Source organism: Neophocaena asiaeorientalis, unplaced genomic scaffold, assembly GCF_003031525.2.
Source record: "Neophocaena asiaeorientalis asiaeorientalis breed wild unplaced genomic scaffold, Neophocaena_asiaeorientalis_V1.1 scaffold129, whole genome shotgun sequence".
Taxonomy (NCBI): Eukaryota; Metazoa; Chordata; class Mammalia; order Artiodactyla; family Phocoenidae; genus Neophocaena; species Neophocaena asiaeorientalis.
In genome coordinates, this window is record NW_020172446.1 from 8,522,406 (window position 1) to 8,547,166 (window position 24,761).

General features: G+C 48.4%; 3 protein-coding genes across 10 annotated transcripts in view; all 3 read right to left on the reverse strand.

Annotated features, from left to right (window-relative positions):
* Positions 1 to 6,486: 6,486 nt before the first annotated feature.
* On the reverse strand, positions 6,487 to 9,331 carry FBXO39 (F-box protein 39). 4 transcript variants are annotated; one of them, XM_024735338.1, is made up of 3 exons: positions 8,226 to 9,331; positions 7,160 to 7,336; positions 6,487 to 6,828 (listed from the first exon to the last, which is right to left on the reverse strand). In XM_024735338.1, the coding sequence occupies exons 1-3, from the start codon at positions 9,249 to 9,251 to the stop codon at positions 6,700 to 6,702; spliced, it is 1,332 nt and encodes a 443-aa protein (XP_024591106.1). In that variant the 5' UTR covers positions 9,252 to 9,331; the 3' UTR covers positions 6,487 to 6,699. The 4 variants fall into 4 exon arrangements, with proteins under 4 accessions (XP_024591106.1, XP_024591125.1, XP_024591116.1 ...); XM_024735357.1 differs by lacking the exon at positions 6,487 to 6,828 and adding an exon at positions 7,930 to 8,035 and having other exon boundaries at positions 7,214 to 7,336; positions 8,226 to 9,275; XM_024735348.1 differs by lacking the exon at positions 6,487 to 6,828 and adding an exon at positions 7,941 to 8,035 and having other exon boundaries at positions 7,239 to 7,336; positions 8,226 to 9,275.
* Positions 9,332 to 13,627: 4,296 nt separating this feature from the next.
* Positions 13,628 to 24,463, reverse strand: XAF1 (XIAP associated factor 1). 5 transcript variants are annotated; one of them, XM_024735404.1, is made up of 9 exons: positions 24,006 to 24,453; positions 23,614 to 23,687; positions 21,042 to 21,177; positions 20,803 to 20,847; positions 20,446 to 20,502; positions 19,890 to 20,085; positions 18,635 to 18,720; positions 15,453 to 15,794; positions 13,628 to 13,700 (listed from the first exon to the last, which is right to left on the reverse strand). In XM_024735404.1, exons 2-9 carry the CDS (start codon positions 23,643 to 23,645, stop codon positions 13,644 to 13,646), a joined length of 951 nt encoding a protein of 316 aa, XP_024591172.1. In that variant the 5' UTR covers positions 23,646 to 23,687; positions 24,006 to 24,453; the 3' UTR covers positions 13,628 to 13,643. The 5 variants fall into 5 exon arrangements, with proteins under 5 accessions (XP_024591172.1, XP_024591180.1, XP_024591153.1 ...); XM_024735412.1 differs by lacking the exon at positions 20,803 to 20,847 and having other exon boundaries at positions 24,006 to 24,446; XM_024735385.1 differs by lacking the exon at positions 13,628 to 13,700 and having other exon boundaries at positions 13,714 to 15,794; positions 23,614 to 23,708; positions 24,006 to 24,463.
* Positions 24,090 to 24,761, reverse strand: part of CUNH17orf100 (chromosome unknown C17orf100 homolog) — a 69,765-nt gene continuing 69,093 nt past the window's right edge. The window contains exon 6 of the mRNA XM_024735424.1: positions 24,090 to 24,130. The gene's annotated coding sequence lies outside the window, so the exon portion shown is untranslated. The remainder of the gene's footprint in view (positions 24,131 to 24,761) is intronic.

A 24,761-nucleotide genomic window follows, 5' to 3' on the forward strand; every position in this document is an offset into this window, starting at 1 on the left:
GGGCAGTGGTTGTCATTTCTACCAGACCTTGATCTCAGGAGATAGAAATGGCAGAATAACAGACCATATTTGGCCAATGGGAAGTGCGCACCACCTTTTGGTTAGAGTTACTGGCTGTTTATAGAAGGCCTGTCTATATAATACAAAAAAGATACTCGCAACTCACCACCCTCCACCCGCACCACTTTTCAAAAGAAAACTTGCCCCATCTAGGCCTTCTAGATGTAAAGAGGTTGCCCACGGATAACAGTTAGAAAATCGCACACCTTGTAAATGCCCATTAGTTTTTTTAAAAAGTCATAGGAAAGGAATGTCTTCTGGAAATGACATTTTGAAATGGAACAGTTAAATCACCTCTAGAGGTGACCTCTAGAGGTGACATCGGGGTGATCCAGGTCCACGTACGTCCCACACATACGTGGGTTAGAGGACATGGAGTGGCAGACCTTGAGGAGGAAGGAAAGAAGCTTCTGTGCCAGACTGGTCACACTTGGGAGACATTTCCATGTCATAACCACTGTTCTGTGTGTACAATTATCCCTCACTGCTGTATAAATAGTCGACAATGCTAAGTACTTTTCTGAAGTATCTAGTGGATGTTCTGAAGCGCCTGATATATGTTAAAAGTAGAGGTAGTAAAAAGACATTTTGAAAGTATCTTTTTGTTAAGATTCATATGAAATATTGTTATTTTAGGGGGGAAGGGATTGGCCAAACCACCTTTCTGAACAGTACGCACTGTGGCTGTGCGCTGGCTCGAGAGGGAGGGATGTGTGTGGATGTGTTCATATTTACATTTTGAGGCTGACCACTGATGTGTGTGTATCTCTTTCGGCTGTACTATAGAGATACATTGCTGAGTAATTCAATGGAAACATATTTCCTTGCTAATATTTTAATAGTATACATTGGATAATGAATTATCTTAGAAGCATTATACTTTGTGTACTCTGTTGCTTTATCTCTCATTTTTTTTGGTGGGGGGAGGGTCGCCAAGCCACGTGGCACGCAGAGATCTTAGTTCCCCACCTAGGGATTGAACCTGTGCCCCCCGCAGGAGAAGCATGGAGTCTTAACCACTGGACCACTAGGGAAGTCCCTATATCTCATTTTTAATTGAACATTAAGGGAATGCAGTATTTTAATCATAACTCTGACAATATCTTTAGCTAGAGGCCTGTTGCCAATTTTGTCTTTTATGAAATGTCTGTCGCCAAGAGAGGCAGGATTACATTTTTTTCTTCTTGATTGAGTTGGTATAGTGTATTCTTGGTTATCAAAATACTCATATATTGAATAGCTTTGGGTCTTTGAAACAGTGAATCTTCACGATGTGTGAAAAAGCATGATACGTAACTAAACAATCTTAATTACATAAAAATGGATGTTTAGTTGTGTAGATACATACATGGGACCTAGAAGGACACGTCAAACTGTAAACTGTGATTATGGGTGACTATTTTTGCTTCTTGTGTTTTTCAGTTTCCCATTATGCACATTAACTTTTAAGAAATATTTTTAAAATCTGTAAACATTTTACTTTGAAACAATTATTTAGGGACTTCCCTGGTGGTGCAGGGGACTCCATGCTCCCAATGCAGGGGGCCGGGGTTCAATCCCTGGTCAGGGAACTAGATCCTACATGCATGCCACAACTAAGAGTTTGCATACCACAACTAAGGAGCTGGCAAGCCGCAACTAAGGAGCTTGCCTGCTGCAACTAAGACCCGGTGCAACCAAATAAATATTTTAAAAAGCAATTATTTACTGTAAACAAAGGTGGACTCACACCTCGACAAGATCTTATTTTAAATCATTCAATGGTGAGTGCCTCTGCTGTGCCTGGCACAGTTCTACGCACGCAGGATACACAATGAACAAAGCAAAAATGTATGCTCTCAAGGGGCTTACACACCACCTGAGCATTTGAGATTTTCTGTGTGGCTGTCTAGACTGTTTTTTAAAATCTGTACTTTTGCAAATGTAGAGGAATAGGAATCAGATTAATTTTCTAAACACCACCCAGGGAAGGCAGGCAATCTCTGTGTGTGATATTCATCCAGTGAACTAATACAATTCTGTGGCCTCCAACTGCAAATCAAATTTTCTGTAGGTCCCCTCTCTGGAATAGCTGTTAGGGTCACTTGTACAAAGGGGTAAGTATCCATCAAAGAAGCGGACTATTTTGTGTTAATAAAAGATTGTTTCTATCAAGTTACCGCTGGTGACGTTTTTTTCTGAAACAATGACATCATCCTAAAAACATCATAACGATGAATTCATATTGTTCTGTTTTACTCAAATACTTGGTTCTTAAGTTCTTAAGAGATCTGTTGGCAGCATTTCTAAGCTAAACACAGTAAAATAAAAGTTTTCATTGATCCTCTCCTCCACACGCTCCTGTGCTAAGTGGAATTACAGTATGATTGACTCCAAATCTTTTTGCTGTGGGAGGCGATATGTGGTAAGTAAGAGAATGGCTTTGGAGCTGCGTTGGGTTTGAGGCTCACTTCCAAAGCTTCCTAAGCGTGTGACCTTGAGCAGGTTCATCTTGCTAAGCCTCAGTTTTCTTCTCTCTCTAAAAGAGGGATATAACAGTCTCTACCTTCAAGAGCTGTAGTGAGGATTAAATGAAACTGTGAATTAATACCTATCACATAGTAAATACTCAACCAGTGATCACTTATCTGTCTGGCATGGACTGAGGAGGGATGGGGAGGGGAACTGGGCTCTTCCCGTTTTATCCTTAGGGTTGGGAGAAAGAGTTCTGGGTTCTGAATCAGAAAACCATAGTACTGGTTCTGCCACGAAATGGCTGTATGACTTTGGGCAAGTGACCTTCCTTTGCTGAGTCTGTTTCCTCATTTATTAAACAAGATAAAAGCCAACATTTGTTGAACGTCCAAGGGATAGGCTTATGTGTGGTATTACATGTTTTAAATCATCGATCCCTCACAGCAGACCCGGGTGGGAGGCGCTATTATTTTTCCATGCACAAACAGAGCTGTTAACACTTGGAGGGACAGGGAATACTTGCCAAAGGGCACACAGCAAGTGAGGGGCAGCTCAGAACTCAAACCCAGGCAGCCTGGCTTGGAAGCCCAGGCTGAGGAATGTGGCCATTCACACCAGGTTCAGTGTCACACACCCCATCCCAGCATTATTAGTCTTTCAGGGACCTTAGTGATACACTGTTCAGCTTTTCCCATTTGACAGATAGCAGAAACTAAGACCTGAGCAGGATAAAGAACTTATGCAGGGTCACACAAATTAGTGGCCTAAGTGGACCAAGAACCCAAGTCTCAGAACGCTTCCAGCCCAGAGAGTCAGAGGTCCGCCCCTGAAAGTCTTTTCAAAAACGAAAAACTGCACTTTCATTGTCAGTTTGCCTGGGGTAACTGTTTACACCTTAGTCTGATCACAGCCCTACTTTCCTCCTATTTTCGTAAATTCTGAGGAGCTGACCCCAGTCACCTGGTGGCCGGGGCTTCATCAGCCCCAACAGCTGAGAGGAGGCACTGGGGAGTCAGAATGTGTTTCCTGCTCATCCATACAAGACAGGACGTGCCAGTTTCTTCTGCACGTTTCTGCAAAGAACTGTGTGCTCTCTGTGGACCCTCAGCAGGGGGAGGCGTGTGGGAGCAGCCCTCCGGCCTCTTGCCCTGTACTGGAGGACAGGCATGGATAAGCTGTCACCCAGCCAGGCTACAGGTCTGTGTCTCCACCTACCACTGCGCCTCTGAATGCGGTAAATTAAAAAGTGGATACCTGTTAAAAATCCATGGGTTCGGAAACCTCGTGTGCTCTGCACGTTCCCACTAGGACTCTCCCGGGCTTGTTGCTGTTTCGATTCCTCGGGGAACAGGAAGGTCTGTGCGGTAGCTCTCTGTGTGGTCAGGGGTATCTTTGAGGGTCCTTGAGACATTTTTTCAAGAGATCCACTAATAGCAAGACGTTACGTGCCTTTTTCACTTTAATTCTCTCTGGAGTTTTGCAGAGGCTCCCCGCACGGCGTCTGACGTTATGACAGACCACAGAAACCCGGATGAGAACCCAGCTGTCTGCTATTAAGCGGGATGTGCAAGAGATTTGCAAAACTGGAAAACAAATCCACTCTTTTATGGAAAACATGTTCATAAAAATGTTACTTCTGTTAACATGTTTTCCATAAAAGAGTCCTCTATGCTTAGATCCTGTGTTTGGGGACGAAAGGAAACTAACCAGAACTGGTCCACAGCATGAATAGATCATTACACCAATCAATCAATCAGTCAGTCTCCCAGGTGGTCTGCACTCCAGCTGAGCCTTCCCTCTCCCCTAAAGCAAGCTGCCTCATCTCTGGTCCACAGGCACTAGATGGCTCCCAAGGGCCCTTCTGGTTTCAGCAACTAAGACCTGGGAGCTCTCCTTAGATTATAACCAAGCAGGACCCTATGGGGCCTTTCTGGGACAGATACCCCTTACCCTCTGCCACCTCTTGTCTGTAGAAAAACTTTAGCCAAAGAATAAATTTAATCAGACAAGAAAATGCAGAAAGAAATGCAAACAGTCAAAGAAGACAAAATAATCATAGTTTAACCATTAAGGAAAGTCAAGGACATTTAGCTCCTCCTCAAGGGCTACAGATAATATTCTGAGCCATATCCTTTGAGCTGTTTTACAGATACTGAAACCTCCACCAGGTGGAAGAAGTTACCTACATGATGACCAGACTGTGGCCATGACATGAGCTGCTCCATCTTGCACAATTCCAAGAACTGGCCTCAAGGAAATGGGAACAAAGCGACCCTGGAACTGAAGATTAACTGCACTTAAAACAATCAAGATGAGGCTGATCAGACCTCTGCATGACCAATTTCAAGGTGACTGTTGGCGCTGACTGTGCTGTTCTGCACGTAGCCCCCCACCCACCTGTGCACCCCTAAAACTCCCCTTTAAAAGTTCTTGCCCCCGATCAACAGTGGGGAGCTGGTTCTTTGGGACATGAGTCCACCTTCTCCCCGGGATTGCTGGCTTCCTCAACAAAGCTATCTTTCCTTTTACCCAACACTTGTCTCTCAGTATTGGATTCCTGAGTGACAAGCAGCAGAACCCGAGTTTGGTAACAAGATAGGGACTCCACACCACTTGCCAGTGTTGATCTTTTCTGAATGTTCATGAAACAGGAACCATAGTCACCCAACAGCATTGCAGGGACATTCAGATATGACAGTGAATGTGGAAATCCTGTGAAAATTGAAAAGCACTGGATAAATATGAACTTGAACAAAGACCTGAAAAGCTAAGCATAAATATGGACACAACATACAAAAGATAAGATAAAATTGCAAGTGAGACACTTGTCAAAATGTTCTGAGATATATTCATTTTTATCTATTGGAAACCCCCCCTATAAGCAACTATATGCACAAAAATCTCAAAAGACCAAAAGCAATCTATGTCAATGGCATGGGCTCAGGAATTTACTCTTATTCCCCGTTTAAAACCCATCAGATTTCCCTGTGACTATAAAAAAAACACATGGTCTTTGTAGAAAATTTGAGAGATAGGGGAAAGCATGAAAAGGGAAATAAAAATCACCCATAATCCCACCACCCAGAGATAACTATTAAGATTTTTGGTATATCTCTTCTATGCTTAAAAAAACCCCTGTAGAGCTTCCCTGGTGGCACAGTGGTTGAGAGTCTGCCTGCCGATGCAGGGGACGCGGGTTCGTGCCCCGGTCCGGGAAGATCCCACATGCCTCAGAGCGGCTGGGCCCGTGAGCCATGGCCGCTAAGCCTGCGCGTCCGGAGCCTGTGCTCCGCAATGGGAGAGGCCACGACAGTGGGAGGCCCGCGTACTGCAAAAAACCCCACAAACCTGTGTTTGTGTTTTTACATGATCGGTATCACGCTAAACACAGTTTCACTTAACATCACATTAGGAATAGTTCTCCAGGACATTACAGATTCTTTGTGAATACGAGTGTAAAGGCCACTTCTGGTTCAGCCCCACATGAGAACTGAACGTTTGTAGCAGGCTGGGCGCCATGCTGCCTGGATGGGGAATAAAGGAGACCCCAGAAAAGCAGATGTGGGAGACCCGAGTCCACAACACTGATAAATTAGGGGCTGATCTCCTGTGGGAGGGAGTTCCCGCTCTGAGCAGGCTCCTTCTAAACGAGGAAATTTCCCTGCTTCACTCTAGGATGTGCTGGTGAATTTCTTTCATCTGAGATCAGGCCTGGCCAGCGTCAGTGGCAGAAGGCTCTCATGTGAAGGTCAGCCAGGATAGAAAGTGTTTCTGAACTGACACTGACAGTCCATGGAAAATGCAGCTCCATTTGCTCGCTGACTACTTACACCTTTTCCGGAGGGAGATTAGCAAGAGTCAGGGTCCCCGAGTAAGACACTGCTCCAAGCGGCTTTGGGCTTATCAGTTCTGTGGCTCAGTGAGGGTCAGAAAGCAAAACCAAATGACAAAAAAAAAGAAATCACACCCAGATAGTTGGTAAAGATAGCATTTTAAAGTCACCTGGGGTCTTCACATGACCAGAAGTCCCAGCCGTTGCTGGGGTGTCATGTTGGTATGAAACTAGCAAAGAGGAGAGAGAGGAGAAAGAGGGCTGGGGGTAAGGGATGCCCAAAGTGTCATTCTGTGAGGCTCGGATTGTCAAGTTCAAAGTGCTCTTGGCTTTCTTCCTCTGGAGAGCGCTCCTTACGTCATGCAGTAAGCGACGGAAAAATAGTTAAACTCTGAATCGATCAGCTTTCTGTACTTCCTGTAAATATGCCGCAGTGTCCTGTCCTCTTCAGGCGTCTCATATCTGTTTGTATAAATTCTCACCTGTGCCGATAGACAAACACACACACACACACACACACACACACAGTGGCTACATCACCCAGACCCCAAAGACAATCTGAATGATGTACACGTAAAATTGTTGGCAGAACAAGGAAAAGCCCAAGCCCAACTAAGGATGAAAGCTCCAGATTCCCTTCCGTGAAATTGTTAACTTCCAATGGACGGACTTGTGAGACATCCACCCCCCATGCCCTGCCTCACTCCTGACCTTCATCCCAGAGCAGGAACGCTGGGGCTGGACGCCTGCCCGCCCAGGGGCCTGGATGCCCTTGCCCGATCCCCGTGGGACCCACCCCGGGCGGGCTCTTACCTTGAGTGTACGCAGGGTACACCGCCCTTCTTCCTGACTCTTCAGGATCTGCTCCACAAAGTTAACATCAAGGAAAGCCCAGATGTTGAAGTAAAACAACTCCCTGCAGGATAAGATGAGGAGGTGCAGCTCCTCCTCCAGAGACTCATGGTTGTTGTTGAACTCAAAACTTAGTTTCTGGAAAAGCACCAAAGGGGAAGACGGATGTGGACAGAGATGCTGGGACTGGTTGGATCATTTCATAACACTTTCATGACCTGGCTTTGCCCTGGTAGCCCATGGTGGTTCAAGTGCTTTAGATGAGGGGCACTGGGCAAGCAGTTGTCGGAAGAAGGGATTTGGGAATGAAAGTGATCTCATCCAAATTTATGAGACTTGGAGTTTCAAGGCAATGTGTCTGGAGTCTGGAGACTAAAGTGGTGGTCCTGGCCCTGCGATGGACTAGCCAGGTGGCCATGGGCAGCACCAAATGGCTATGATGTCTGCCTGCCCACTTCAGGGCTGTGTGAGCGTAAATGAGCTCTTAGCACTTTGTCATCCCTCACTGTTAGTAGTGGTACTTATACGCTTGAGTATCAATCCTCACAGCCTTCTGAGAGAGGTCTTCGGTGGGGGGGAACAAAATGATCCCGATTTTATAGATGGGGAGCTGCCCACACCTCTGAGCTCTTCTGTAACTTGGGTCAAATGTGGCTTTTTGTCTGGTTTGGAGTCACACCGGGTCCTGTGTGCTGCTGTGACTGGGTGGAGAAGTAGAAGAAGCTGCTGACCTGTTTCTCACCTGTAGAGGCACCTGCGTGCTCAGGCCTCACAGCTCCGAGCCAGGGATATAGGAGCTCTCCTTGGTTGACAGACAATCAGGAATTGGTTCCACGTCTAGGAAGTGAGCAGTAGCTTTTGTCCTCTGCCGCGGTCTTGGGGACCGGGGGAGACTTAGTTTGGTGACGTTTCCCAGAACCTCAATTTGACCTTGAGTGAGTGCGTGCAAGCCCAGCCAAGAGCAGGCAGCAGGAACCTGAGGGGCAGCCACTCCTCACAAGCCTCCCAGCCCTCAGCTCATACCTACCTGCAGAGTGTGTCGGAAGGTGGGCAGGAGATCCGTCAGAGTGGGCTTCATGGACCAGTCGGGGTTGCTGAAAGAGCAGTTTCTCAGACTGATGCTCCTGATCGGGATCTCCTGTAGGAGGATCCGGGCCAAGCGCTCATACTTCACGACTTTGTCAAAGATGAAGTTGACTTTCAGCTTGGTGGCGTACCTGGCCAGCTTGGCCCAGGACATGCCCCAGACGACCTGCCCGTGGGGGTCATGAGCGTGGCACTTGATGTTCATGCTCCAGAGGGTGCCGGCATTGTTCTCACCCAAGTTCTCCAGCAGCTCATCGGAGATGCAGTTGTAGTTGAGGGTCAGGGACACCAGGTTGCGGAACGTGGCCATGGTCTGGTTGAACTGGGGGCTGCTGTAGACAGCGAGGCGGTGGCTGAAGTAGTCCTCGATGTTGAGCTCTGACACCGCACTCTCTGTCCTTAAGTAGCTCAGGGAGTTGAGGATGTGGCAGCCCTGCTCCACGGTGAGCCTAGCCCCTTTTAGGTTGAGATGATCCAGGTGTTTGCCTATTTTCTTCAAGAAGGAGCTCAAGCTTTTCAAGAACAAGCTTCTGATGCTGTTCCTCCAGACCAGGCGGTCCAGTTCCAGGTACTGGATGGAGAGGGATTTCAGGCGGTTGTTTCTCTTGCCCAGACACGAGAGAAGGCCTTGCATGGTGACCTGGAACTTCCTGGTCAGGACAACGCTGTAAGGAGTCAGGAATTTGATCTCCAGGTGCTCCAGATAACGACCAAATTTCTTAACATACCAAACAGCCGACTCAAATTCGTACGCGTGTACCCTGGAATGTCTCCCACTAAACGTGATGGCCCTGTATCGCCAGAGGTCAGCCGAATACATCATCTGGTTCCACCTTCTGCAGACAAGGGCTGCTCTGGACCTGTCCTTGTCTCCCAGCCACCAGAAAATACGATGTAGGCACACATCGGGCAGGGTGGCCCAGCAGCTCTGGTCTTGAGGCTGGATCAGTTGGCCTTCTTCGTCCATCAAGGAACCGGGATGTCCACTGCAGCTGTGTGGTAGGCAAGGCTTCCAAAAATGAGGAAAGAAAAGCAATCACTTGTTTTCTGTGGGGAGTAAAAAGGAAGAACCATTACCTGCCAAACACATATTAAACCCAATGGAACAAACCTGCACTATGGCCCCACGTGTAGGTACTGGGCTGGTGCAGCGGGTGCAATGATAAATCCACCACACCGTGCGCACCTGCAAGGAGTCACAGCCTATCAGGGGTCTATCAGGGACATAGACCAGGACTCAGTGACAGCACTGTGGGAGACATGAAAATCCTCAGGCATATTCATGGTGCAGGGTGGCACAAACGGGGGTATTAGTTCTGTCTGTGTAAGAAGAAGTAGAGAGGGCTGCTCAGAGGAGGTGGCATCTGAGCTGGGTTTTGCAGGGGGAGTAGGATTTGCAAGGCAGACAGGTTGGTGGTGGAGGAACTGGTATATTCCAGGCAGAGGGAACAAGATGGGCAAAGCCACAGAACTGTGAGTATGCGTGATGTGTTCACATTCACGGAACTAAAAATTGCTTGGAGCTTAACTTGTGAGGGTCAGGGAGTGATGGAACTGGAGCTGGAGCAGTGGGAAGTGCTGGTTCAAGGGCATCATTCAAGATGTTCTGAATGATGTGATAAAGGCTGTGTCCTACAGCCAGGGATTCTCACTGTCCCCTCTCCCTAAGACTTTGGAATTCTGACATCTTCTCTGGATGAGAATCAGTGTCTGTGTTGAGCAACATTGCTGATGGCTGTGTTTATATTCAAAAGGTGCAGCAGCAGAACAAAGGTGGAGAACCTCAGCTGAGGTCAGGGCAGGTCGAAGGATCACACGCCCAGAAGTGACGTGGTCAGTCTTGAGGTAAAGAAAGAATACTCTGTGGGAATGGAGGAAGGATGGTCCATAGTAGAGGCCAGGCTTGAAGCCTGGGACTAGGGTGGCATTATAGTGGGAATCGGGGTGGGTAGTGAGTCCTTTGGCAGACATGATTTGGTAACTGGTGAACACCTGAACTGGGAGGACTGAAAGGTCTCTGACTTGGCTGTTGGATTGCAGGTGGTATCCCCAGCCAGGCTAGGGGGTCCCAGGGGAAGAACTGGGTTAAGGCCCCACCAGATACACTGAGCCCTCGGTCAGACTTTTCATAGCCATCTGCTGTAATCTTCATGGCTTTGCTTTCAATGTTTCCCCTGCCTGAGAACTACCCTCCTTTTCTTTATGTCTCCCAAACCCCCCATTTTTAAAGTTCAAGCCCTACCACTCCATAAAGCTTTTATTGGCTTCTTTACCAGGTAACCCAAGATCATTCATTGTGGTTCACAAAAACTCAGAGTTGGAAGAGATGTGAGAATTGATTTTTTTTTTTTTAACCCGTGGAAACTAGGCACAGAGAGGTGAAGGGGCTTGCCTATGGTCACGCAGCAAGTTAGTAACAAGACTCAGGCTAGACCTGGGCTTTCTTACTCTTTCTCTTACACTTTTTTCCTACGTCTACTTTTCAGGCCTTGGGTTCAGAGGGACAAGTTAATCATAATTTTCAGTTCAGGACAGACACTTGTCTGTGCAAGACCTCTCTTTGATTCTATTTATTCATTTATTCCCTTTTAATTCTATGTCCCACTCCATTGCTCCCCAACACAGGCAACTATTCCAGCGTGTCTGATGCGCTGCTTTTTGGTTGTGTGCGAGCTTGCCAAATGTGTGTTCAGTGTCCGTAAGCATCATTCACGTTGCCCTGCGTACGTCTCACACGGCATCTGTCATCTGAATAGACCCAGCGGTGGGTATCCCCTTCTCTCTCTTACCCACTCTCCCTGTGATGGACCCCCAGGCCTCTTCCAGCTCCCCCCAACAGCACAGTGGCGATGAGCACCCTCAAGCAAGCTCCCGTAGGGGACCTATTTGGGGGTCTTCCCCCGTGCCTCTGTCCTCCCTACCCCATGATCACCTACAGAACAGTTTGGCCCCTGCCTCCAGCCGGCCCTCCCATCTCCCACCCAGACAGACTTCTACACGGGAACTGGTAGCAGCCTGCCCCCACCCAGGACACAGGGCTCCAGTGGGGTCAGCCGGCTCCCCTTCTCTTTCCCCTCTCGCTCTGTGTCCATCCTTAGTATAATCTTAGTATAATCTAAGCCTTTCTCTCCCAGAAGCCCACACACTCCTTGAGATGAGGGACAGCCTCATCCTTCTTTTGAGGAAGTTCTTAAACATTTAACTAATGAAGAAATAAGATTGTGTCTTCAATCACATATAAACTGCCCGGGGCTAGGGGACTCCACGGCACTTAGTAAGGAGCAAGGCACCTAAGAGATGCTCAAGAAAAGCTAAACCAGGGGATTCCCTGGCGGTCCAGTGGTTAGGACTCCTCACTTCCACTGCAGGGGGCACCAGTTAGATCCCTGTTCAGGGAACTAAGATCCCACAAGCCTCCCAGAGTGGTCAAGGGAAAAGAAAAGAAAAGAAAAAAGCTAAACCAGTTAGAAAGCTAATCGAAGCCCTTTGACCCAGCAAGGTCACAGGGTCTGAAGAATTATACGACACTTTAAGCCATGGGGGGCAGGGGGATTGGAAGAACATCTTTGGTGGGCTGGAAAAGGTGTTGCCAAGTGGTCCAAAAGTCATGTCACCGCCTGGAACCTCCCCTCTTGTAGCTTAGTGGGTTGGATCCTGGTTCTGTCAACTGCGGTATGTGACCTTAGGCAAGTTAATTAATTTATTTATGCCTCAGTCTCCACATCTGTAAATATGGGTAATAATAGTACCTTTCTCCTAGCGTTGGGGGGATTAAACGGGCTGATATACGGAAAGCACCAGAACAGTGCCTGGCACACAGTAAATGTTATACAAGTGCTTGCTGCCATCAGAAAGTGGGTGGCAAGGTGCTTCCAAAACATCCCTGTAGGGAAGGTATTTACAAATGGGAGGTTAGGAAAGTGTCCCGGTGAGATGGCGTGCTAGGTGGTGAGTGGGATTCCAACCCAGCCTAAGGACGCTGGAACATAGGCTGGGTTTACCACGTCACACAGCTGCCAAGCCTGGGAGGAAACCTGGGTGTCCGATCACCCGGGGAGGGGAGGTGGCCCAGGAGCCTCGCGGGGGCGGCAGGTGAGGAGGGCAGCCCCGCACCCCGACGCTGGCCTCAGGACGTCCCCGGCCTGCGCCCGCTCGCGTCGCCTTACCCGCCGCTCGCTGCTCGGGCTGCTGGGACCGCGAGCGCCGGCCTGCTGCGCCCGCGCCGCCTCGGCTCCGACGCCACCGGCGGTGGGCTCCGCGCCCGGCCCCGCAGAGGCTAGAGGCCGAGGGGCCGGCCGCCTTTGTGACGCGCCCCCACTTGCCGGGCTCTGCTCAAGCCCGCAGCCGCGGGGCCCAAACCTGGGGCTGCCAGCTCAACCGATCGTGCGCGTGCGGGGCAAGACGGGTCCCCGCGCAGGTGGCCCGGGAAGGCGCCCTGGCCGGGGGGGCCAGAGGCGGGAGGCTGGGCCCCGCGACCCCTGCCCGTCCCTCCTCATGCGAAGAAGAGGTTCTGCCCCCAGACCTGGGGCGCAGGCCCGCGCAGTCGCCACCTTTCCTGTCCTGACCCATCCTCGGGGTCCTGTCCAGTCCCGGGGACCCAGCGTGCGGGGCCTCTCTTTGGGAAACCACTGTTGCTGCCGACCCAAGGAAAGTCTTAAGCAAACCTGACTTCGACAACTTGACAAAGCTTGAGAAATGCCCCACTTTTCCAGTTTCGGGAGGGTGGGGTGTCCTGGGCCCTCCCTTCCCTGGTGGGGTCTGGGGTCTCCCCACGGGACAGGCAGAAAGGTAGGGTGTGCTGTTTGCTGGGAGGTGGGCTGCATCTCTAGGTGTCTCCCAGCTGGTCTCCCTGCCAACAGCCCTCACTAGCATGTCTTTGTGCTTTCTGGCTCTCCCCTGCCACCCAGCCTCATTTTTCTCTTCCTTTCTCCCTTTCTTCTTTGCTGCCACTCCCCTTTCCTTGCCGTGCTAGCCGCTGCCATCCGTGGCCCTGGAAAACCAATGAAAAATCTACAAGAAGGTGGAGGACAAGTTTTCAGGGAGGGCTTTTTTATTCTTCGGGGACAAAGCTGGGTTCCCTAAGGTGTCCAGGCTGTGTGGAGCCTAGACGCTTGATCAGAATTCTCAGGCAGAAGAGTCAGAGCCCTTTTTTCTTCTGGTTTATCTGTAGCTCTTGGGGAAACCAACATCTCGGCTCAAAAGGAGGAAAACAGAATCCAAACCTTTTCTTCTACAAGAAAGAAACCCAGTGAATAAAGCCCATCTCTTTTCACAAGTAAAGACTAGCACAGAAAGCAAGCAGAAAAACCAGTGTAAAAACAAAATCTTCTAAATCTGTTGTACCTTTTCTTTTCCAAAGCTAGCTGGAACTTCTCACTTGTTTTCCTTTTGATGAAGCTAACCACCAGCATTTCTCCTAAAGAAATGGATATTTTAAAAGTTCAGTGTGTTTCAAGTGGGGAGTGTTAGTTCCTAGGATATCTCTGGGCAATCCTATCCCCAGTTCCCGGAGCAGGAACCCTGAGCTACAGATGGCATAAAAAATGTATGGAGCCCGGTGAGCCAGGAGGGGTCTATGGGAGGCTTGGGACAATGTTTAATAGAGACCTATCACCATGAGGGGGGTGGATGAACAGTTTAGAGGATACCCACACCATGGACTCTTATGCCATTAAAAAGGGGGGGGCAACATCCTTTGACTTGGAGGGATGTCCTTGGGTATTGATGAATGCAAAGAAATGTGTATGCAAAGAAATGTGTATAATTGGGCTCTAAATGTGTATGTGTGTGAGCGGTTATACAACAGAGTTGCCAGATAAAATACAAGATGTCCAGTTAAATTTTCATTTCAGAGAAACAAAGAATTTTTTTTTGTATGTCTCATGCAATTATTTTGTAGTTGTTTTTGTCCCAAGTAATGAATTTTTATTTGCTAAATTCGGCGACCCTATTATGTAAGGATGGAGGGAAGTATGGAAGGAAATTTCAAATTGTGGGAGGCAAGGAAATATGGCACTAATAACACCCCCAGCAAGTATGAAATTCACTCAGTTTTGTAGAATCATGTGCTGTGTGCACACAGAGAAGAAGTTAGAAAAAACAAGATCTAGGTCTACTTCTTTGTAAGGAGTGTGCATCGTATATTCAGTGAAAAAGGCAAATGGCAGAGTTATGAATATAGGAAGATGATATATAGGGGAAAAGAAAAAACAGTTCAAACCCCATAGAGGCTTGTTCATGTTTGTGTGAACAGAGTTAAAGTTTTGGAAGGACACCCACCAGGACACTGAAACTAGTATCTCGGGGTGTGGGACTGGGGAAGTGGGGTGGGTGTGGGGGAGGATGAGCTTTATCTTTATATTTGTTTGTGTGGTATCATGTCAACTGGTTACAACAAAATACAGTATTTAGTAGTATCTAGTACTTTTGTATTTTGAAAAACATCAAATAATGAAAGCTTTTTTTTTTTTTTTTTGAGTGAGGCATCCTGTTTGGGGCTTAAAAGCATAAGCTTTGGAACTATACACACACGTGTATTTTAGGCTGGATTCTGCCACTCTCTAGTTGTATAATCCTGGGGAAGCTACTCGACCTTTCTGTCTGGTTTCCTTATCTGTAAGATAGGGATAGAATACCTGCATGTTTTTTATAATGATTAACCATTTGTAAAGAGCTTTGTATTGTAACTGGTGCATAATGGTTAACTACCTCATACTAATTCTTATTACTCTTGGAAAATAATCTAGGATGTAAAAAATCAGGCTTTTGAGGCTGCAAATCCTGATCTGCTGGAGGTAAGATACCAACTGACTTAGTATCTTGACCAAGGCTCTCATCTCTGGGCCTGGATTGCCTTATCTACGCTATGAGCTAGACAGCTAGATTGGGTATGCTCTGTTCGTTTGTTTGCTCCACAGTTCTGGGGCATTTGCTGTGGTTACTCCCTGGGCTGGGAACTGGAGATACAGAGATGAAAGATCTAGCTCTGCCTTCAGAGGTGGGAGATGATGTACATATATAACCAGGTGATAGGTGCTATGAGAATGGATTTGGACACACAGAGAAAGGGGAGATAAAGATGTCTGAGAATATCCTGCAGGTCTTGGATTTCTTTAAACACTGTCCAGATGGCTCCCAGCTGGATGAGGAGAGAATGGAGGCTGGGTACCTGATGTTGGGTTAGGGTTGGCAGGGGAAGTAGGATGCCACACTGAGAACACCTCCTCAGAATGTCATAGGCTGTCTCGTCTTCTACAGGAGAGGAGGCCCTGAGCTTGCCATCAGACTTCAAAGGCAGATCCGTGGTTCTGTTTGTGCCTCTTGGTGCTTGCCGCGTTGACTTTTCAGAAAGAAGGGGAAATCTGCTTGTATTTTTCGTCTTTGGACGGACGTCTTTCTCTGCTGTGGAAGTTTGGTCTTCAGCAGGCTGACTTGAAAGGGATGAAGGAGGAATATCTGGTTTCCCAACTGGAGAATATGTCACAGAGTCTGAGATTGGACGGCATCTGTCCTGCAATTATGAGTCATACTTCAAATTTTAAAATGACCTCAGCTTTAATGGTGGACAAGATAACCTGAAATATTCCCACTCTGAAATGCTGGATAAAATATGACATTCACTGAGCTGACTTTGCAAGAAAGCAAGCAAGCTCCATGTTCCAGGAATGAAGACCTGACCTGTTAAGCACATGAGCTGACACTTTAGGAGGAGATGTGGGGTCAATCTCGTATCTAAGAGCTTGGATAAGAGAAGAGTCCCATCCACACAAGATGTGGAATTGGAAGTAAGATTCCCCTTTCCCTGCGTAAAGCTGGGAACCTTGAAGGCTAACCTGTGGTGGCTAAGAGAAAAGAATCGGCTAATTGGAAAAGGAAAGTGGCAAGAGAGCTTGTCTACCTTGGACTAGAAATTGAGGGTGCGGAAGCAAAACTGACACTCCTGAAAACTCAAAATCCAAAGCTCATGCCATTCTTGTATTTGGGGTTCAGATTTACAAAATCCTCATGCTCCGGGAATACCCAAGCAGAAGAATTGATGTAAAATTTGGGATGTATGGCAGAAGCAATCACAAAATCCCTCTGGAGGTTACATAATCCCAAACTAGGTCATACAGGATTCTCACAGATAGAGTCTCATGATTCAAATTCACACACAAGGAAACACTCTACCTTGGGTAAGAGTCACAGACACAACCATTAGCGGGATTAGTCTCCAACGAGTTCAGAGAACAGAACTATAGGAGAGAGACTGTAAAATAAATTAATTAAAAATGGTTCAAACAAGAGAAAAGAATACGACCCTATGAAAAAAAGAGTAGGTGAATTTGAAAGAGAGATAAACAGAACTTCTCGAAATGAAAAATACAGACACTGAACCTCAATGGATAGGCTTAAAAATAGCAAGCTAGATTTGGCCAAGAAAGAATGAACTTGAAAATAGGATTTGAGGAAATTATTCAGAATATAGGAGAGAGGAATAGAAAATGTGAAAGGTTAAGGGACACGAGGATAGAACGAGAAGGCCTGATGTACATCTAATATGTTCCACAGAAAGAGTTGGGAGAACATGGAGGGGTTAGGGAATATTGGGGATTCCAAGAGATTATAGCTGAGGCTTTTCAGAACTGATTAAGGCAGAACTAAATCTTTAGATTTGGGCGGGAGCAATTCTGAAGAAGAAAGAAAAAAATAAACACACTTGAGCATATTGTTTTAAGCAGGATGAATAAAAATAAGTCTTCTCTTGGACGCATTGCAGTGAAACCAGGAAGATCAAAGGCAAAGAGGATCTTGAAATCAACCAAAGAAAAAGGGTTACCCAAAAAGGAATGGCAGTTACACTGAGAGCAGACTTATCAACAGCAATCATGGAGGTGGGAAGACGGTGGAATAAACTTCAAAACGCTAAGAGAAAATTATGGTTAACGTAGAATCGGATACCCAGTTAAACTACCATTCAATAATGCAGGAAAAAAGTACCTGTGCAGGCAACTAAAAATTTACTCCTCACAGCTTCTTGCTGAGGGAACTACCTAGACGTGTATTTCAGGAAGAGAGAAATCCTATCCAGACGGAAAGCTTGGGATTTAAGAAAGAACGTGAGCAAAGGGAAAGGTCAATGTGTGGGTATATCCAAGCAGGCATGAACTGCATAAAATGACAGCGATAATAATGACTAAAGAGGGATAGTATGAAAACAAGGTGAGGGGCTTCCCTGGTGGCGCAGTGGTTGAGAGTCCACCTGCCGATGCAGGGGACACAGGTTTGTGCCCCGGTCCGGGAGGGTCCCACATGCTGCGGAGCGGCTGGGCCTGTGGGCCATGGCTGCTGGGCCTGCATGTCCGGAGCCTGTGCTCCGCAGCAGGAGAGGCCACAGCAGTGAGAGGCCCGCATACCGCAAAAAAAAAAAAACAAAAAAAACAAGGTGAAACTAAATTCCATAGCATTTACATATAAGGTGGGAATAGAGAATCGGAGTCAACATGTTCTCAAATCCATATATTGTTTGTAAGGAGGGTAGGGAATATGATTAATTTAGACTTTATTAAGTCAAGTATTCCTATTAAAATGCACTAAATGTCACTAATGGTAAATTTTATATGTATTGTCCCACAATAAACAAAAAGGCCTAGATCATCCCTAGGGTCTCTTAAGTTCTGATATTCATATTTCTCTGAATTGAAGGGTAAAGAAAGGACAAACAGCGCTCCATCGAAGCAGAAGGAAATGAGTTCTTTGGAGAGAAGCCTTAGGAAGTTTCCCCAGAAAGAAAATGCTCCATCCTGCAAAAGAAGGGAGCAGCTTGGCACGGGCTAATGCACTAAAACGTGCTCAGAGTGATGGAGGGAGGAGTCTGTGAATGTTCCCAGGCAAAAGCAATCAATCAGTCAATCACATCATGACATCTTTACAGAGTCCCCCTTTTGGTACCTAGCCCTGATACCAGTTTCACTGTGGGAAGATGGAGAAAGTTGTTAACTTTTTCGAGGGAGCTCACAGTCTAATTGAGAAGACTCCCGCATGGGACAGAAAATAATAAGGCAGGTCCTATTAAGGACCAAATTGCCATGGCCAGGCCCTGAGGGCTGAAGATGTTTGGAGGTGATCAACGATAGCTGGACTGGTCACGGAGGCTCCTTGAAGGGCTGGCATGATGGGAGACCAATTATGTGTGCTAAATTAGCCTACACCAATTCACAACATCCCTTTTTGAACAGAGCAAAACTAAATATGGGAACCTCTGTTATCCATGCTGTGTAAAATTGGACCCAGAATCTACCTTTCATATCACTCTTTTTGGAATATGGACCAGCTATTGGCACCATTAGAAAATAACTAATTTCTACTCACCACATGGTGGAAATACTTATTTCCTGGGATCATTTGGTTGCAATAACGACAGCAGATGTTGCTTTCAGGAGCTGGAATTCTCTTCCCTGAAAAAGCATGGAAACAACAGCACAAATGATTGCCCTTGACAATGGCTAGCCCGACTGTCCCACAACCGCGTACATGGCCTGCAGTCCTGATGATGAACTGTCCCCGGTCTGCCGTGAGTGTCCTGCACTGCCAGGGTCCTTGGCCACACAGGCCACCCACAGCAGAAATCACCCACATCATTTCCTTTAAGCTGCAAAAGTGCACTCGGGGCAGCACACAGCCCTGATGAAGAGACATTTTCCTGGCGCAGGACTGGTTTCTAAGGAGACGGAAGGAGCCGTTACCACAGATGCCAGCCCCGTCCAGTCTGACTGCTCTTTCATTTCACCGGTCTCTGAGCTCTGTGATCAAACGAGGAGTTATTGCACACATCTTTGTTGACTGTGTTGAAGCTGTGCTGTGTTGTCTTGTTGAAGTTGCGTTGTGTTGGTGAAGTTGTGCTGAAGAGTCGTTTGTGGGCTGTGTTGAAGCCCAGCCATGCTGGAAATGTGCATGCATCTCAAACACTCCAGTTTTTCATGTGCCGATTTTAATAAAATCGTCTACCAGGAGAGACTTACCATCCAAAGGATTTTAGGCTCTCTCCACGTGTTACTGTGTTACTAAAACAACCAGTGAACACAAGATCTGTCACATTGCTGTCCTCCTTAAACGCATCTCATGAAGAGGTAACCAGGTCAAGACAACACACAGTGCTACCAGGCGGCCAACACATAGGCTCAAGGGTCAGGAGTTACAACTAGATCCCTTCTGTCCGCTGCTGATGGTGGTGAAATCTCCTGATTTGGTGTCAGGGAACTTGGATGTCCTGTCTGGTTTCTGCCTCTAGCAAGCCCCTGTTTCATTCTATGCATAGGTTTCTCATCTGTAAAAGGATGCAGGTGGGTCTCTGCCAGGCTGGAATTGTGCTTGAGAGGTTCCAAGGAAGCCTCCCATTTTGTCGGGCCCCCATTGCCTCTGCACTCATCTGTGTAGCTCCCAGGCCCGCAGCTCCTGGCGTCTTGGTGTCCCTGGACCAGTCATTTAGAGACCACAGCAGACACACAAGAAGACCACTCTAAGTATGTGGTCCAGAGTAGCCATATGAATTTGAGATACGTGTATCTGTCATCACACATGTCACCTGTCCTGCTGAGAGCTTACATTCCTTGCCACCCCTGCTCACCTTTCTGGAGCCGGGTCTGCTCACCGCAGCACTCGTCTCTGTGCCGGGCCAGCATGTGGAGCACGATGCGCTGGCCGCAGTCTGGGCAGACCTCTGTCCGCCTGCCGCAGGGGTGCTCGTGGATGTCCACCTTGTTGAGGCGCACGGCCAGCTCACAGAACTGGCACTCAACGGGGCGCTCCTGGCATTCCTTGGCCTGCGGGGAAGCAGGGGGGACGGGCATGGTCACTGGCCTGCAGTGACTGCAGTTGCGTTGGGGATATGAGCTTATTTCCCTGGGGGACTGAAGCCAGTAAGAGAAAGCAGGTGGGAAAGGCCAGGGGGTGGGGGGACTCTCCTTGGCAAACACGAGCTCTCTTGGGCTTGCGGACCATGGCAGGCCCTTCTGACGGGCATCTGGGGGCAGGAGGCCCTGTGATGAGCTAGTTCCCCATTGTGCCCCAGGCCTCCTTGGGCGAGAAGAGAGAGCTGGGGGAGGGGGAGGGGGGGGAATCTTTATTACTGGCCCCTTCCCCTCCTCCCGGGCTTGGGAGAAGAAATCACAGCTGACTCTCACCTCGTGAATCTCCAGCAAGTGCTTCGGCAGGCTCTGCTGACACACTGCGCACCCCACCTAAACACGAAGGGAGACGCTGGAGTCCCACCCAGCTCAGCGGCCCCGGCTGTGTGTGTCAGGTGTGGGTCTGTGAGCGCCTGGGGGCAGGAGTCAGGTTCCCTCGTCTCCCTGCAGCACCAGCCCTGTGCTCAAGGAGCATCTGTGGGACCCGCTGAGTTGAAATGGATGCCTGAGCTTGAGGATCTCCAGAAACAGCAGGAGAGAAAGGTTAACCTTTGACCAGCCTTGGCCATGAGTGCCTTCTAGAGCTCTCCTTTCCTGTCTCTCCTCTTGACACATCTCGAAAGAACATTTTACCTTTCCTGAAACAGGGACTCGCTTGCCTTGGCTGAACCCATTCGCCTGTAGGGAAAGGATAGGGGATGGGAAAACCAGGGTTGACTCAGTGCAGTATAAGAAAGGCAGATTTAACTACCCTTTCCACTTCACAGGGGGTGCTGGGCGCGGGGTGCCCACCTGAGACGGGCTGCAGTGCGGGCCGGGCTCCGGCTGGCCACCTGGTGCCCCCACCCCCATCCCTGCTTCCGCCTCCCCACCTGCTGGTGCCCGCCCCCGCCGTGCTCTTCCATCGTATCCTGTAGGACGGGTTCCTTGCACTCCGGACGGAGGACCTTGAAGAGCAGACAGTGGGCCCCATGGAGGGCCAAGTTGCCAGGGGCCCCGTTTCTTTTGCTGCAGGATCAAGAGGGAGGAAAAACAGGCTTATTTCATGGTATAAAGCATGGAGCCGTATTTCGTCTCCACGGCTGCTGGATTAAGACCTTTCAAGGCCTCAAGCACTGAAAATATGATGACGATAGCACCTGTCCCCCTTCCCCATGTTGGTCCTAGATCAGAACAATGCAAAATCATAAAATAAGTGTAAGGATGCTCTGTAAACTCTTCTACTGCCTGGGGTGAGAGGGGGCGGGCAAGGAGGGGCGGGAGGCAGACATTACAAAGCGGCCGGAGGAAACTTTTGGGGGGAATGGATACGTTCATCATCTTGATTGTGATTTGATGAAATATAATTTATATATTAAGGCAGGACAAGAAAAAATTAAACATAAAATTCTCTCTGTGTTTGTTTGGGCCTCCTCCCTCCCTAATGTACGGTGTGCATCTGTATTACACATTAACCAGAGCTCCTCAAAGATGGGAGTGCCTGCTCGATGGTAAAGATCAATTTTTTCTTTCTTTCTCCTGAAGCTAGCAATGTAACTTCATAAAAGAATAGGGCTCTTTCCCAGCTCTGCAGGGGGTCCTAGTGACAGTGACTCGCTGTTTGCTTGGTACACTTTGTACGTGCTTACTTGGACTATGTATCCTTGGTGAATTTTTGTGTGAAATATCAGTATGTCTTTTTTTTTTTTTTTTTTTTTTTTTTTGGCACCCCTGTGTCGGCAGGCGGACTCTCAACCACTGCGCCACCAGGGAAGCCCCAGTATGTCATTTTGATGTATGATCCTTTGTCTCAAAAATGTATATGACTGTGCCTTCGACTTTTAACTGGTGGGACAGTTCTCAGAGCTTTCTGAGAATCTGCTTCCTGGGTCATCATTCTCAGTGTGGCTTGAATAAAATTCCCTTTTGTTCTTCCTAACTTGATAGTTTATTGAATTTTAGTAGCCATGGTGATGGTTTCATGGGTGTATATCTATGTCAAACATGTCAAATGGCACACTTTAAAAGTGTACCACAGGGAGTTCCTTGGTGGCGCAGTGGTTATGACTCTGTACTCTCAATGCAGAAGGCCCTGGTTCAACCCCTGGTCAGGGAACTAGATCTCACATGCATGCCACAACTAAGAGTTCACATGCCACAACTAAGGAGCCGGTGAGCGGCAACTAAGGAGGCCACCTGCCTCGACTAAGACCTGGTGCAACCAAATAAATAAATTAAATAAATATTTTTTAAAATGTACCATAAATGCAGTTTATGTCAATTATACCTTGGTAAAGCTGTTTTTAAAATGAAATAACAAACATCAAATTCTTTCAAATATTTTGTCTATTTTCAAGCACTCCCCTGCTTGGCCCACAGCCAGTTGGAAATCCAGGCCTGCATGCCCACTCAGAGCCTTGCAAGGGCAATGCCAACTTTCAGAATCCCCATAGGGAGAGCTTCCCAGGTCTCCCAGAACGAGAAGCCATCTACCTTTCCCTGCCTTAAGGCTCACCTGTGCAACCCACAGAGAGGTTGATACCCTTCTTGGAGACCCCAAGAAACACAAGCTTCTGACCCTCCCAGTTCCCAGGCAGGGTGTTTCTTAATACTTCTCCTTTCATTTCAACCAGCTCTTGCTTGTGGCAGCTTGGGAGAGAGGACACGTAGTGGCCATAGCTCTAAAGGCCTAAAGGATGATGAGAGTTGCCCGCCCATGTCCTGGGCACATGGGATGTGGCCAGACGGGAGTAGCCAGAGCCTCACTCTGCTTGGTCTGAACAAGGTCTTGGCTTCTGCACAGCCCAAGCAGGTGGCACAAAAGCTGCTTCCCACTCCCTTCCTCTATTCTTGCCCCTCTGCCCGGCCTGGCCCCTTTCTCCTTCTGTCCAGCCTGGCCGTTCAGCTCTTCTTCCTGAGCTGGTTCAGCCAGGAGGGTCTGCCTGGAGAAAGCTCTCTGGGAGGGATCCCCCTGGTTCCCACCACAGGTAGGGAGCTTCGAGAGTTAGGTACTTCAAGGGGCCAGGTCTCCCTGAGTTAGAGGTGTGGTCTGGGACCCCTGCTCTATCCCCTCACCCTGCTCCACAGCGCCCTCTCAAGGTGAGGGCGGGTGTGGTCCCGGACAACCTCCGTGGGTCCCTTTCTGTCTAAGACTGGTGTGAAGAGCATATGATCAGAACTCCAAGTTAGGACCCAAGCTCTGAAAAATATGAATAGCCCAGCAGGGACAGTTAGCCTGGCTGTTTGGCTTTAGAACTGTCCCAGAAAGACTGAAATATCTGGGGTGGGATGTTAGCCAACCCTGACCAGCTCTCATCATCTTCCTACATCTCCTGAGTTTAAATCTTCCACCCTAGCCCTCCTGGGTACAAGGGCCCTTTTCTCTTAACTTCAGAAACAGCCTTATCCTGTCTGTCCCTCTCACTAGCCAGCCTCAGGTCGGCCGCCGGGAAAGCAACTTCTTACCAGTTCTTGCACGCCTGGAAGTTTCCCTCCATGTTCTGGTCTGCGGAGTCTTCCTGTTTCGAGGAGTTTCAGTTCTTGCGGGCAGAGAAACAAAACTGAAAGTGTTCCAACAACCCAGTCAACAGCCCAGGAAGGGAGGGTTTTTCAGATTTCTCAGCCCAGGGCTGCTCCAAGGTACCTGTGGCTGGACACTCCAGGAAGCCCCTCTGTAGCTCGGCCAGCCCAGCCAGCCCCTGCCGCCTCCCTCGGCCTGTGCTGCTGCCACCAGCTGTTTCTACGACCCCTGGGGTGGGAGCCAGAGGCCAGGCCTCCCCCTGGGCAGCAGGCCCTCCCCTCACCCAGGCTGGCCTCACTCATGCATGTCTCTCCATCCCCTTGCGTAAAACACTGACCTCCTTCTCCTTCCTGGTCCTCCTGCTGGTCCTTTCTCTGCCGGGGAGAGAGCTGGCGTGCCCTGTTGAACTTGAAGGTTGTTCCCTGAGAGTGGCTCCTGGACTTCCTGCATCCTACTCCGGTGCTGGTCAGGGCCGGGAGAAATTGGGGATGCAGCGTGGTATGTGCCAAGACTGCAGGCTTTGGAGCCACATCGCTTAGCAGCTTGGTGACCTAGGGCAACTGCCTATCCCCCGAGCGCCTCTTTTCTCGCTTGTAAATAATTACAGCGAACACAACAAGCGGGCAGGCAAATGAGGAAGTCTTCAGACACAGAAACCACTGCACTGAGGGGTGATATAACTTGCACACATCGCCAGCCAACAGGCAGAAGAATCAGGCTTTGAACCCAGGCAAGGAGGCCCTAGGCTTGTCTCTCCCAGAATGGCCAGAGGGTCGGGAGACGGGAGTTCCAATCCTGAGAGTGGAACTGACTGGCGGCTTGAGTCACTTTAGCCTCTGGGCTTGTTTCCTCATTTTTCTGGACTCAGCTGGGGACCTGGGGGACTTTGGGAGTCCAGGTGCTCCCAGAAACTGTGTGAAAAATTGCTTTCATCAGAGTACGTGGACTCAAAAGGAGTCCAGGACCCAGACAGTTATAAATGACTGGACTAATTGACCCCAAAGTTTGAGATTCAAAGAAATCAAACTCTGCTAAAGGCAACACATGTCCAAAATTATATACATATAATTGGATCAAGTGAATATAGAACAGT

What these genes read in the sequence shown, in the direction of transcription:
- FBXO39 (XM_024735338.1), bottom strand. Translation starts at nt 9,251, where the DNA reads ATGGACGAAGAAGGCCAACTGATCCAGCCTCAAGACCAGAGCTGCTGG. An exon ending in CCTTCCGACACACTCTGCAG is followed by an intron (nt 7,337 to 8,225) that starts GTAGGTATGAGC and finishes GTGCTTTTCCAG; the next exon opens with AAACTAAGTTTTGAGTTCAA. An exon ending in GTACCCTGCGTACACTCAAG is followed by an intron (nt 6,829 to 7,159) that starts GTAAGAGCCCGC and finishes CTATCGGCACAG; the next exon opens with GTGAGAATTTATACAAACAG.
- XAF1 (XM_024735385.1), bottom strand. Translation starts at nt 23,645, where the DNA reads ATGGAGGGAAACTTCCAGGCGTGCAAGAACTG. An exon ending in TTCCAGGCGTGCAAGAACTG is followed by an intron (nt 21,178 to 23,613) that starts GTAAGAAGTTGC and finishes TTGATCCTGCAG; the next exon opens with CAAAAGAAACGGGGCCCCTG. An exon ending in GCAGACCCGGCTCCAGAAAG is followed by an intron (nt 18,721 to 19,889) that starts GTGAGCAGGGGT and finishes ATGCTTTTTCAG; the next exon opens with GGAAGAGAATTCCAGCTCCT.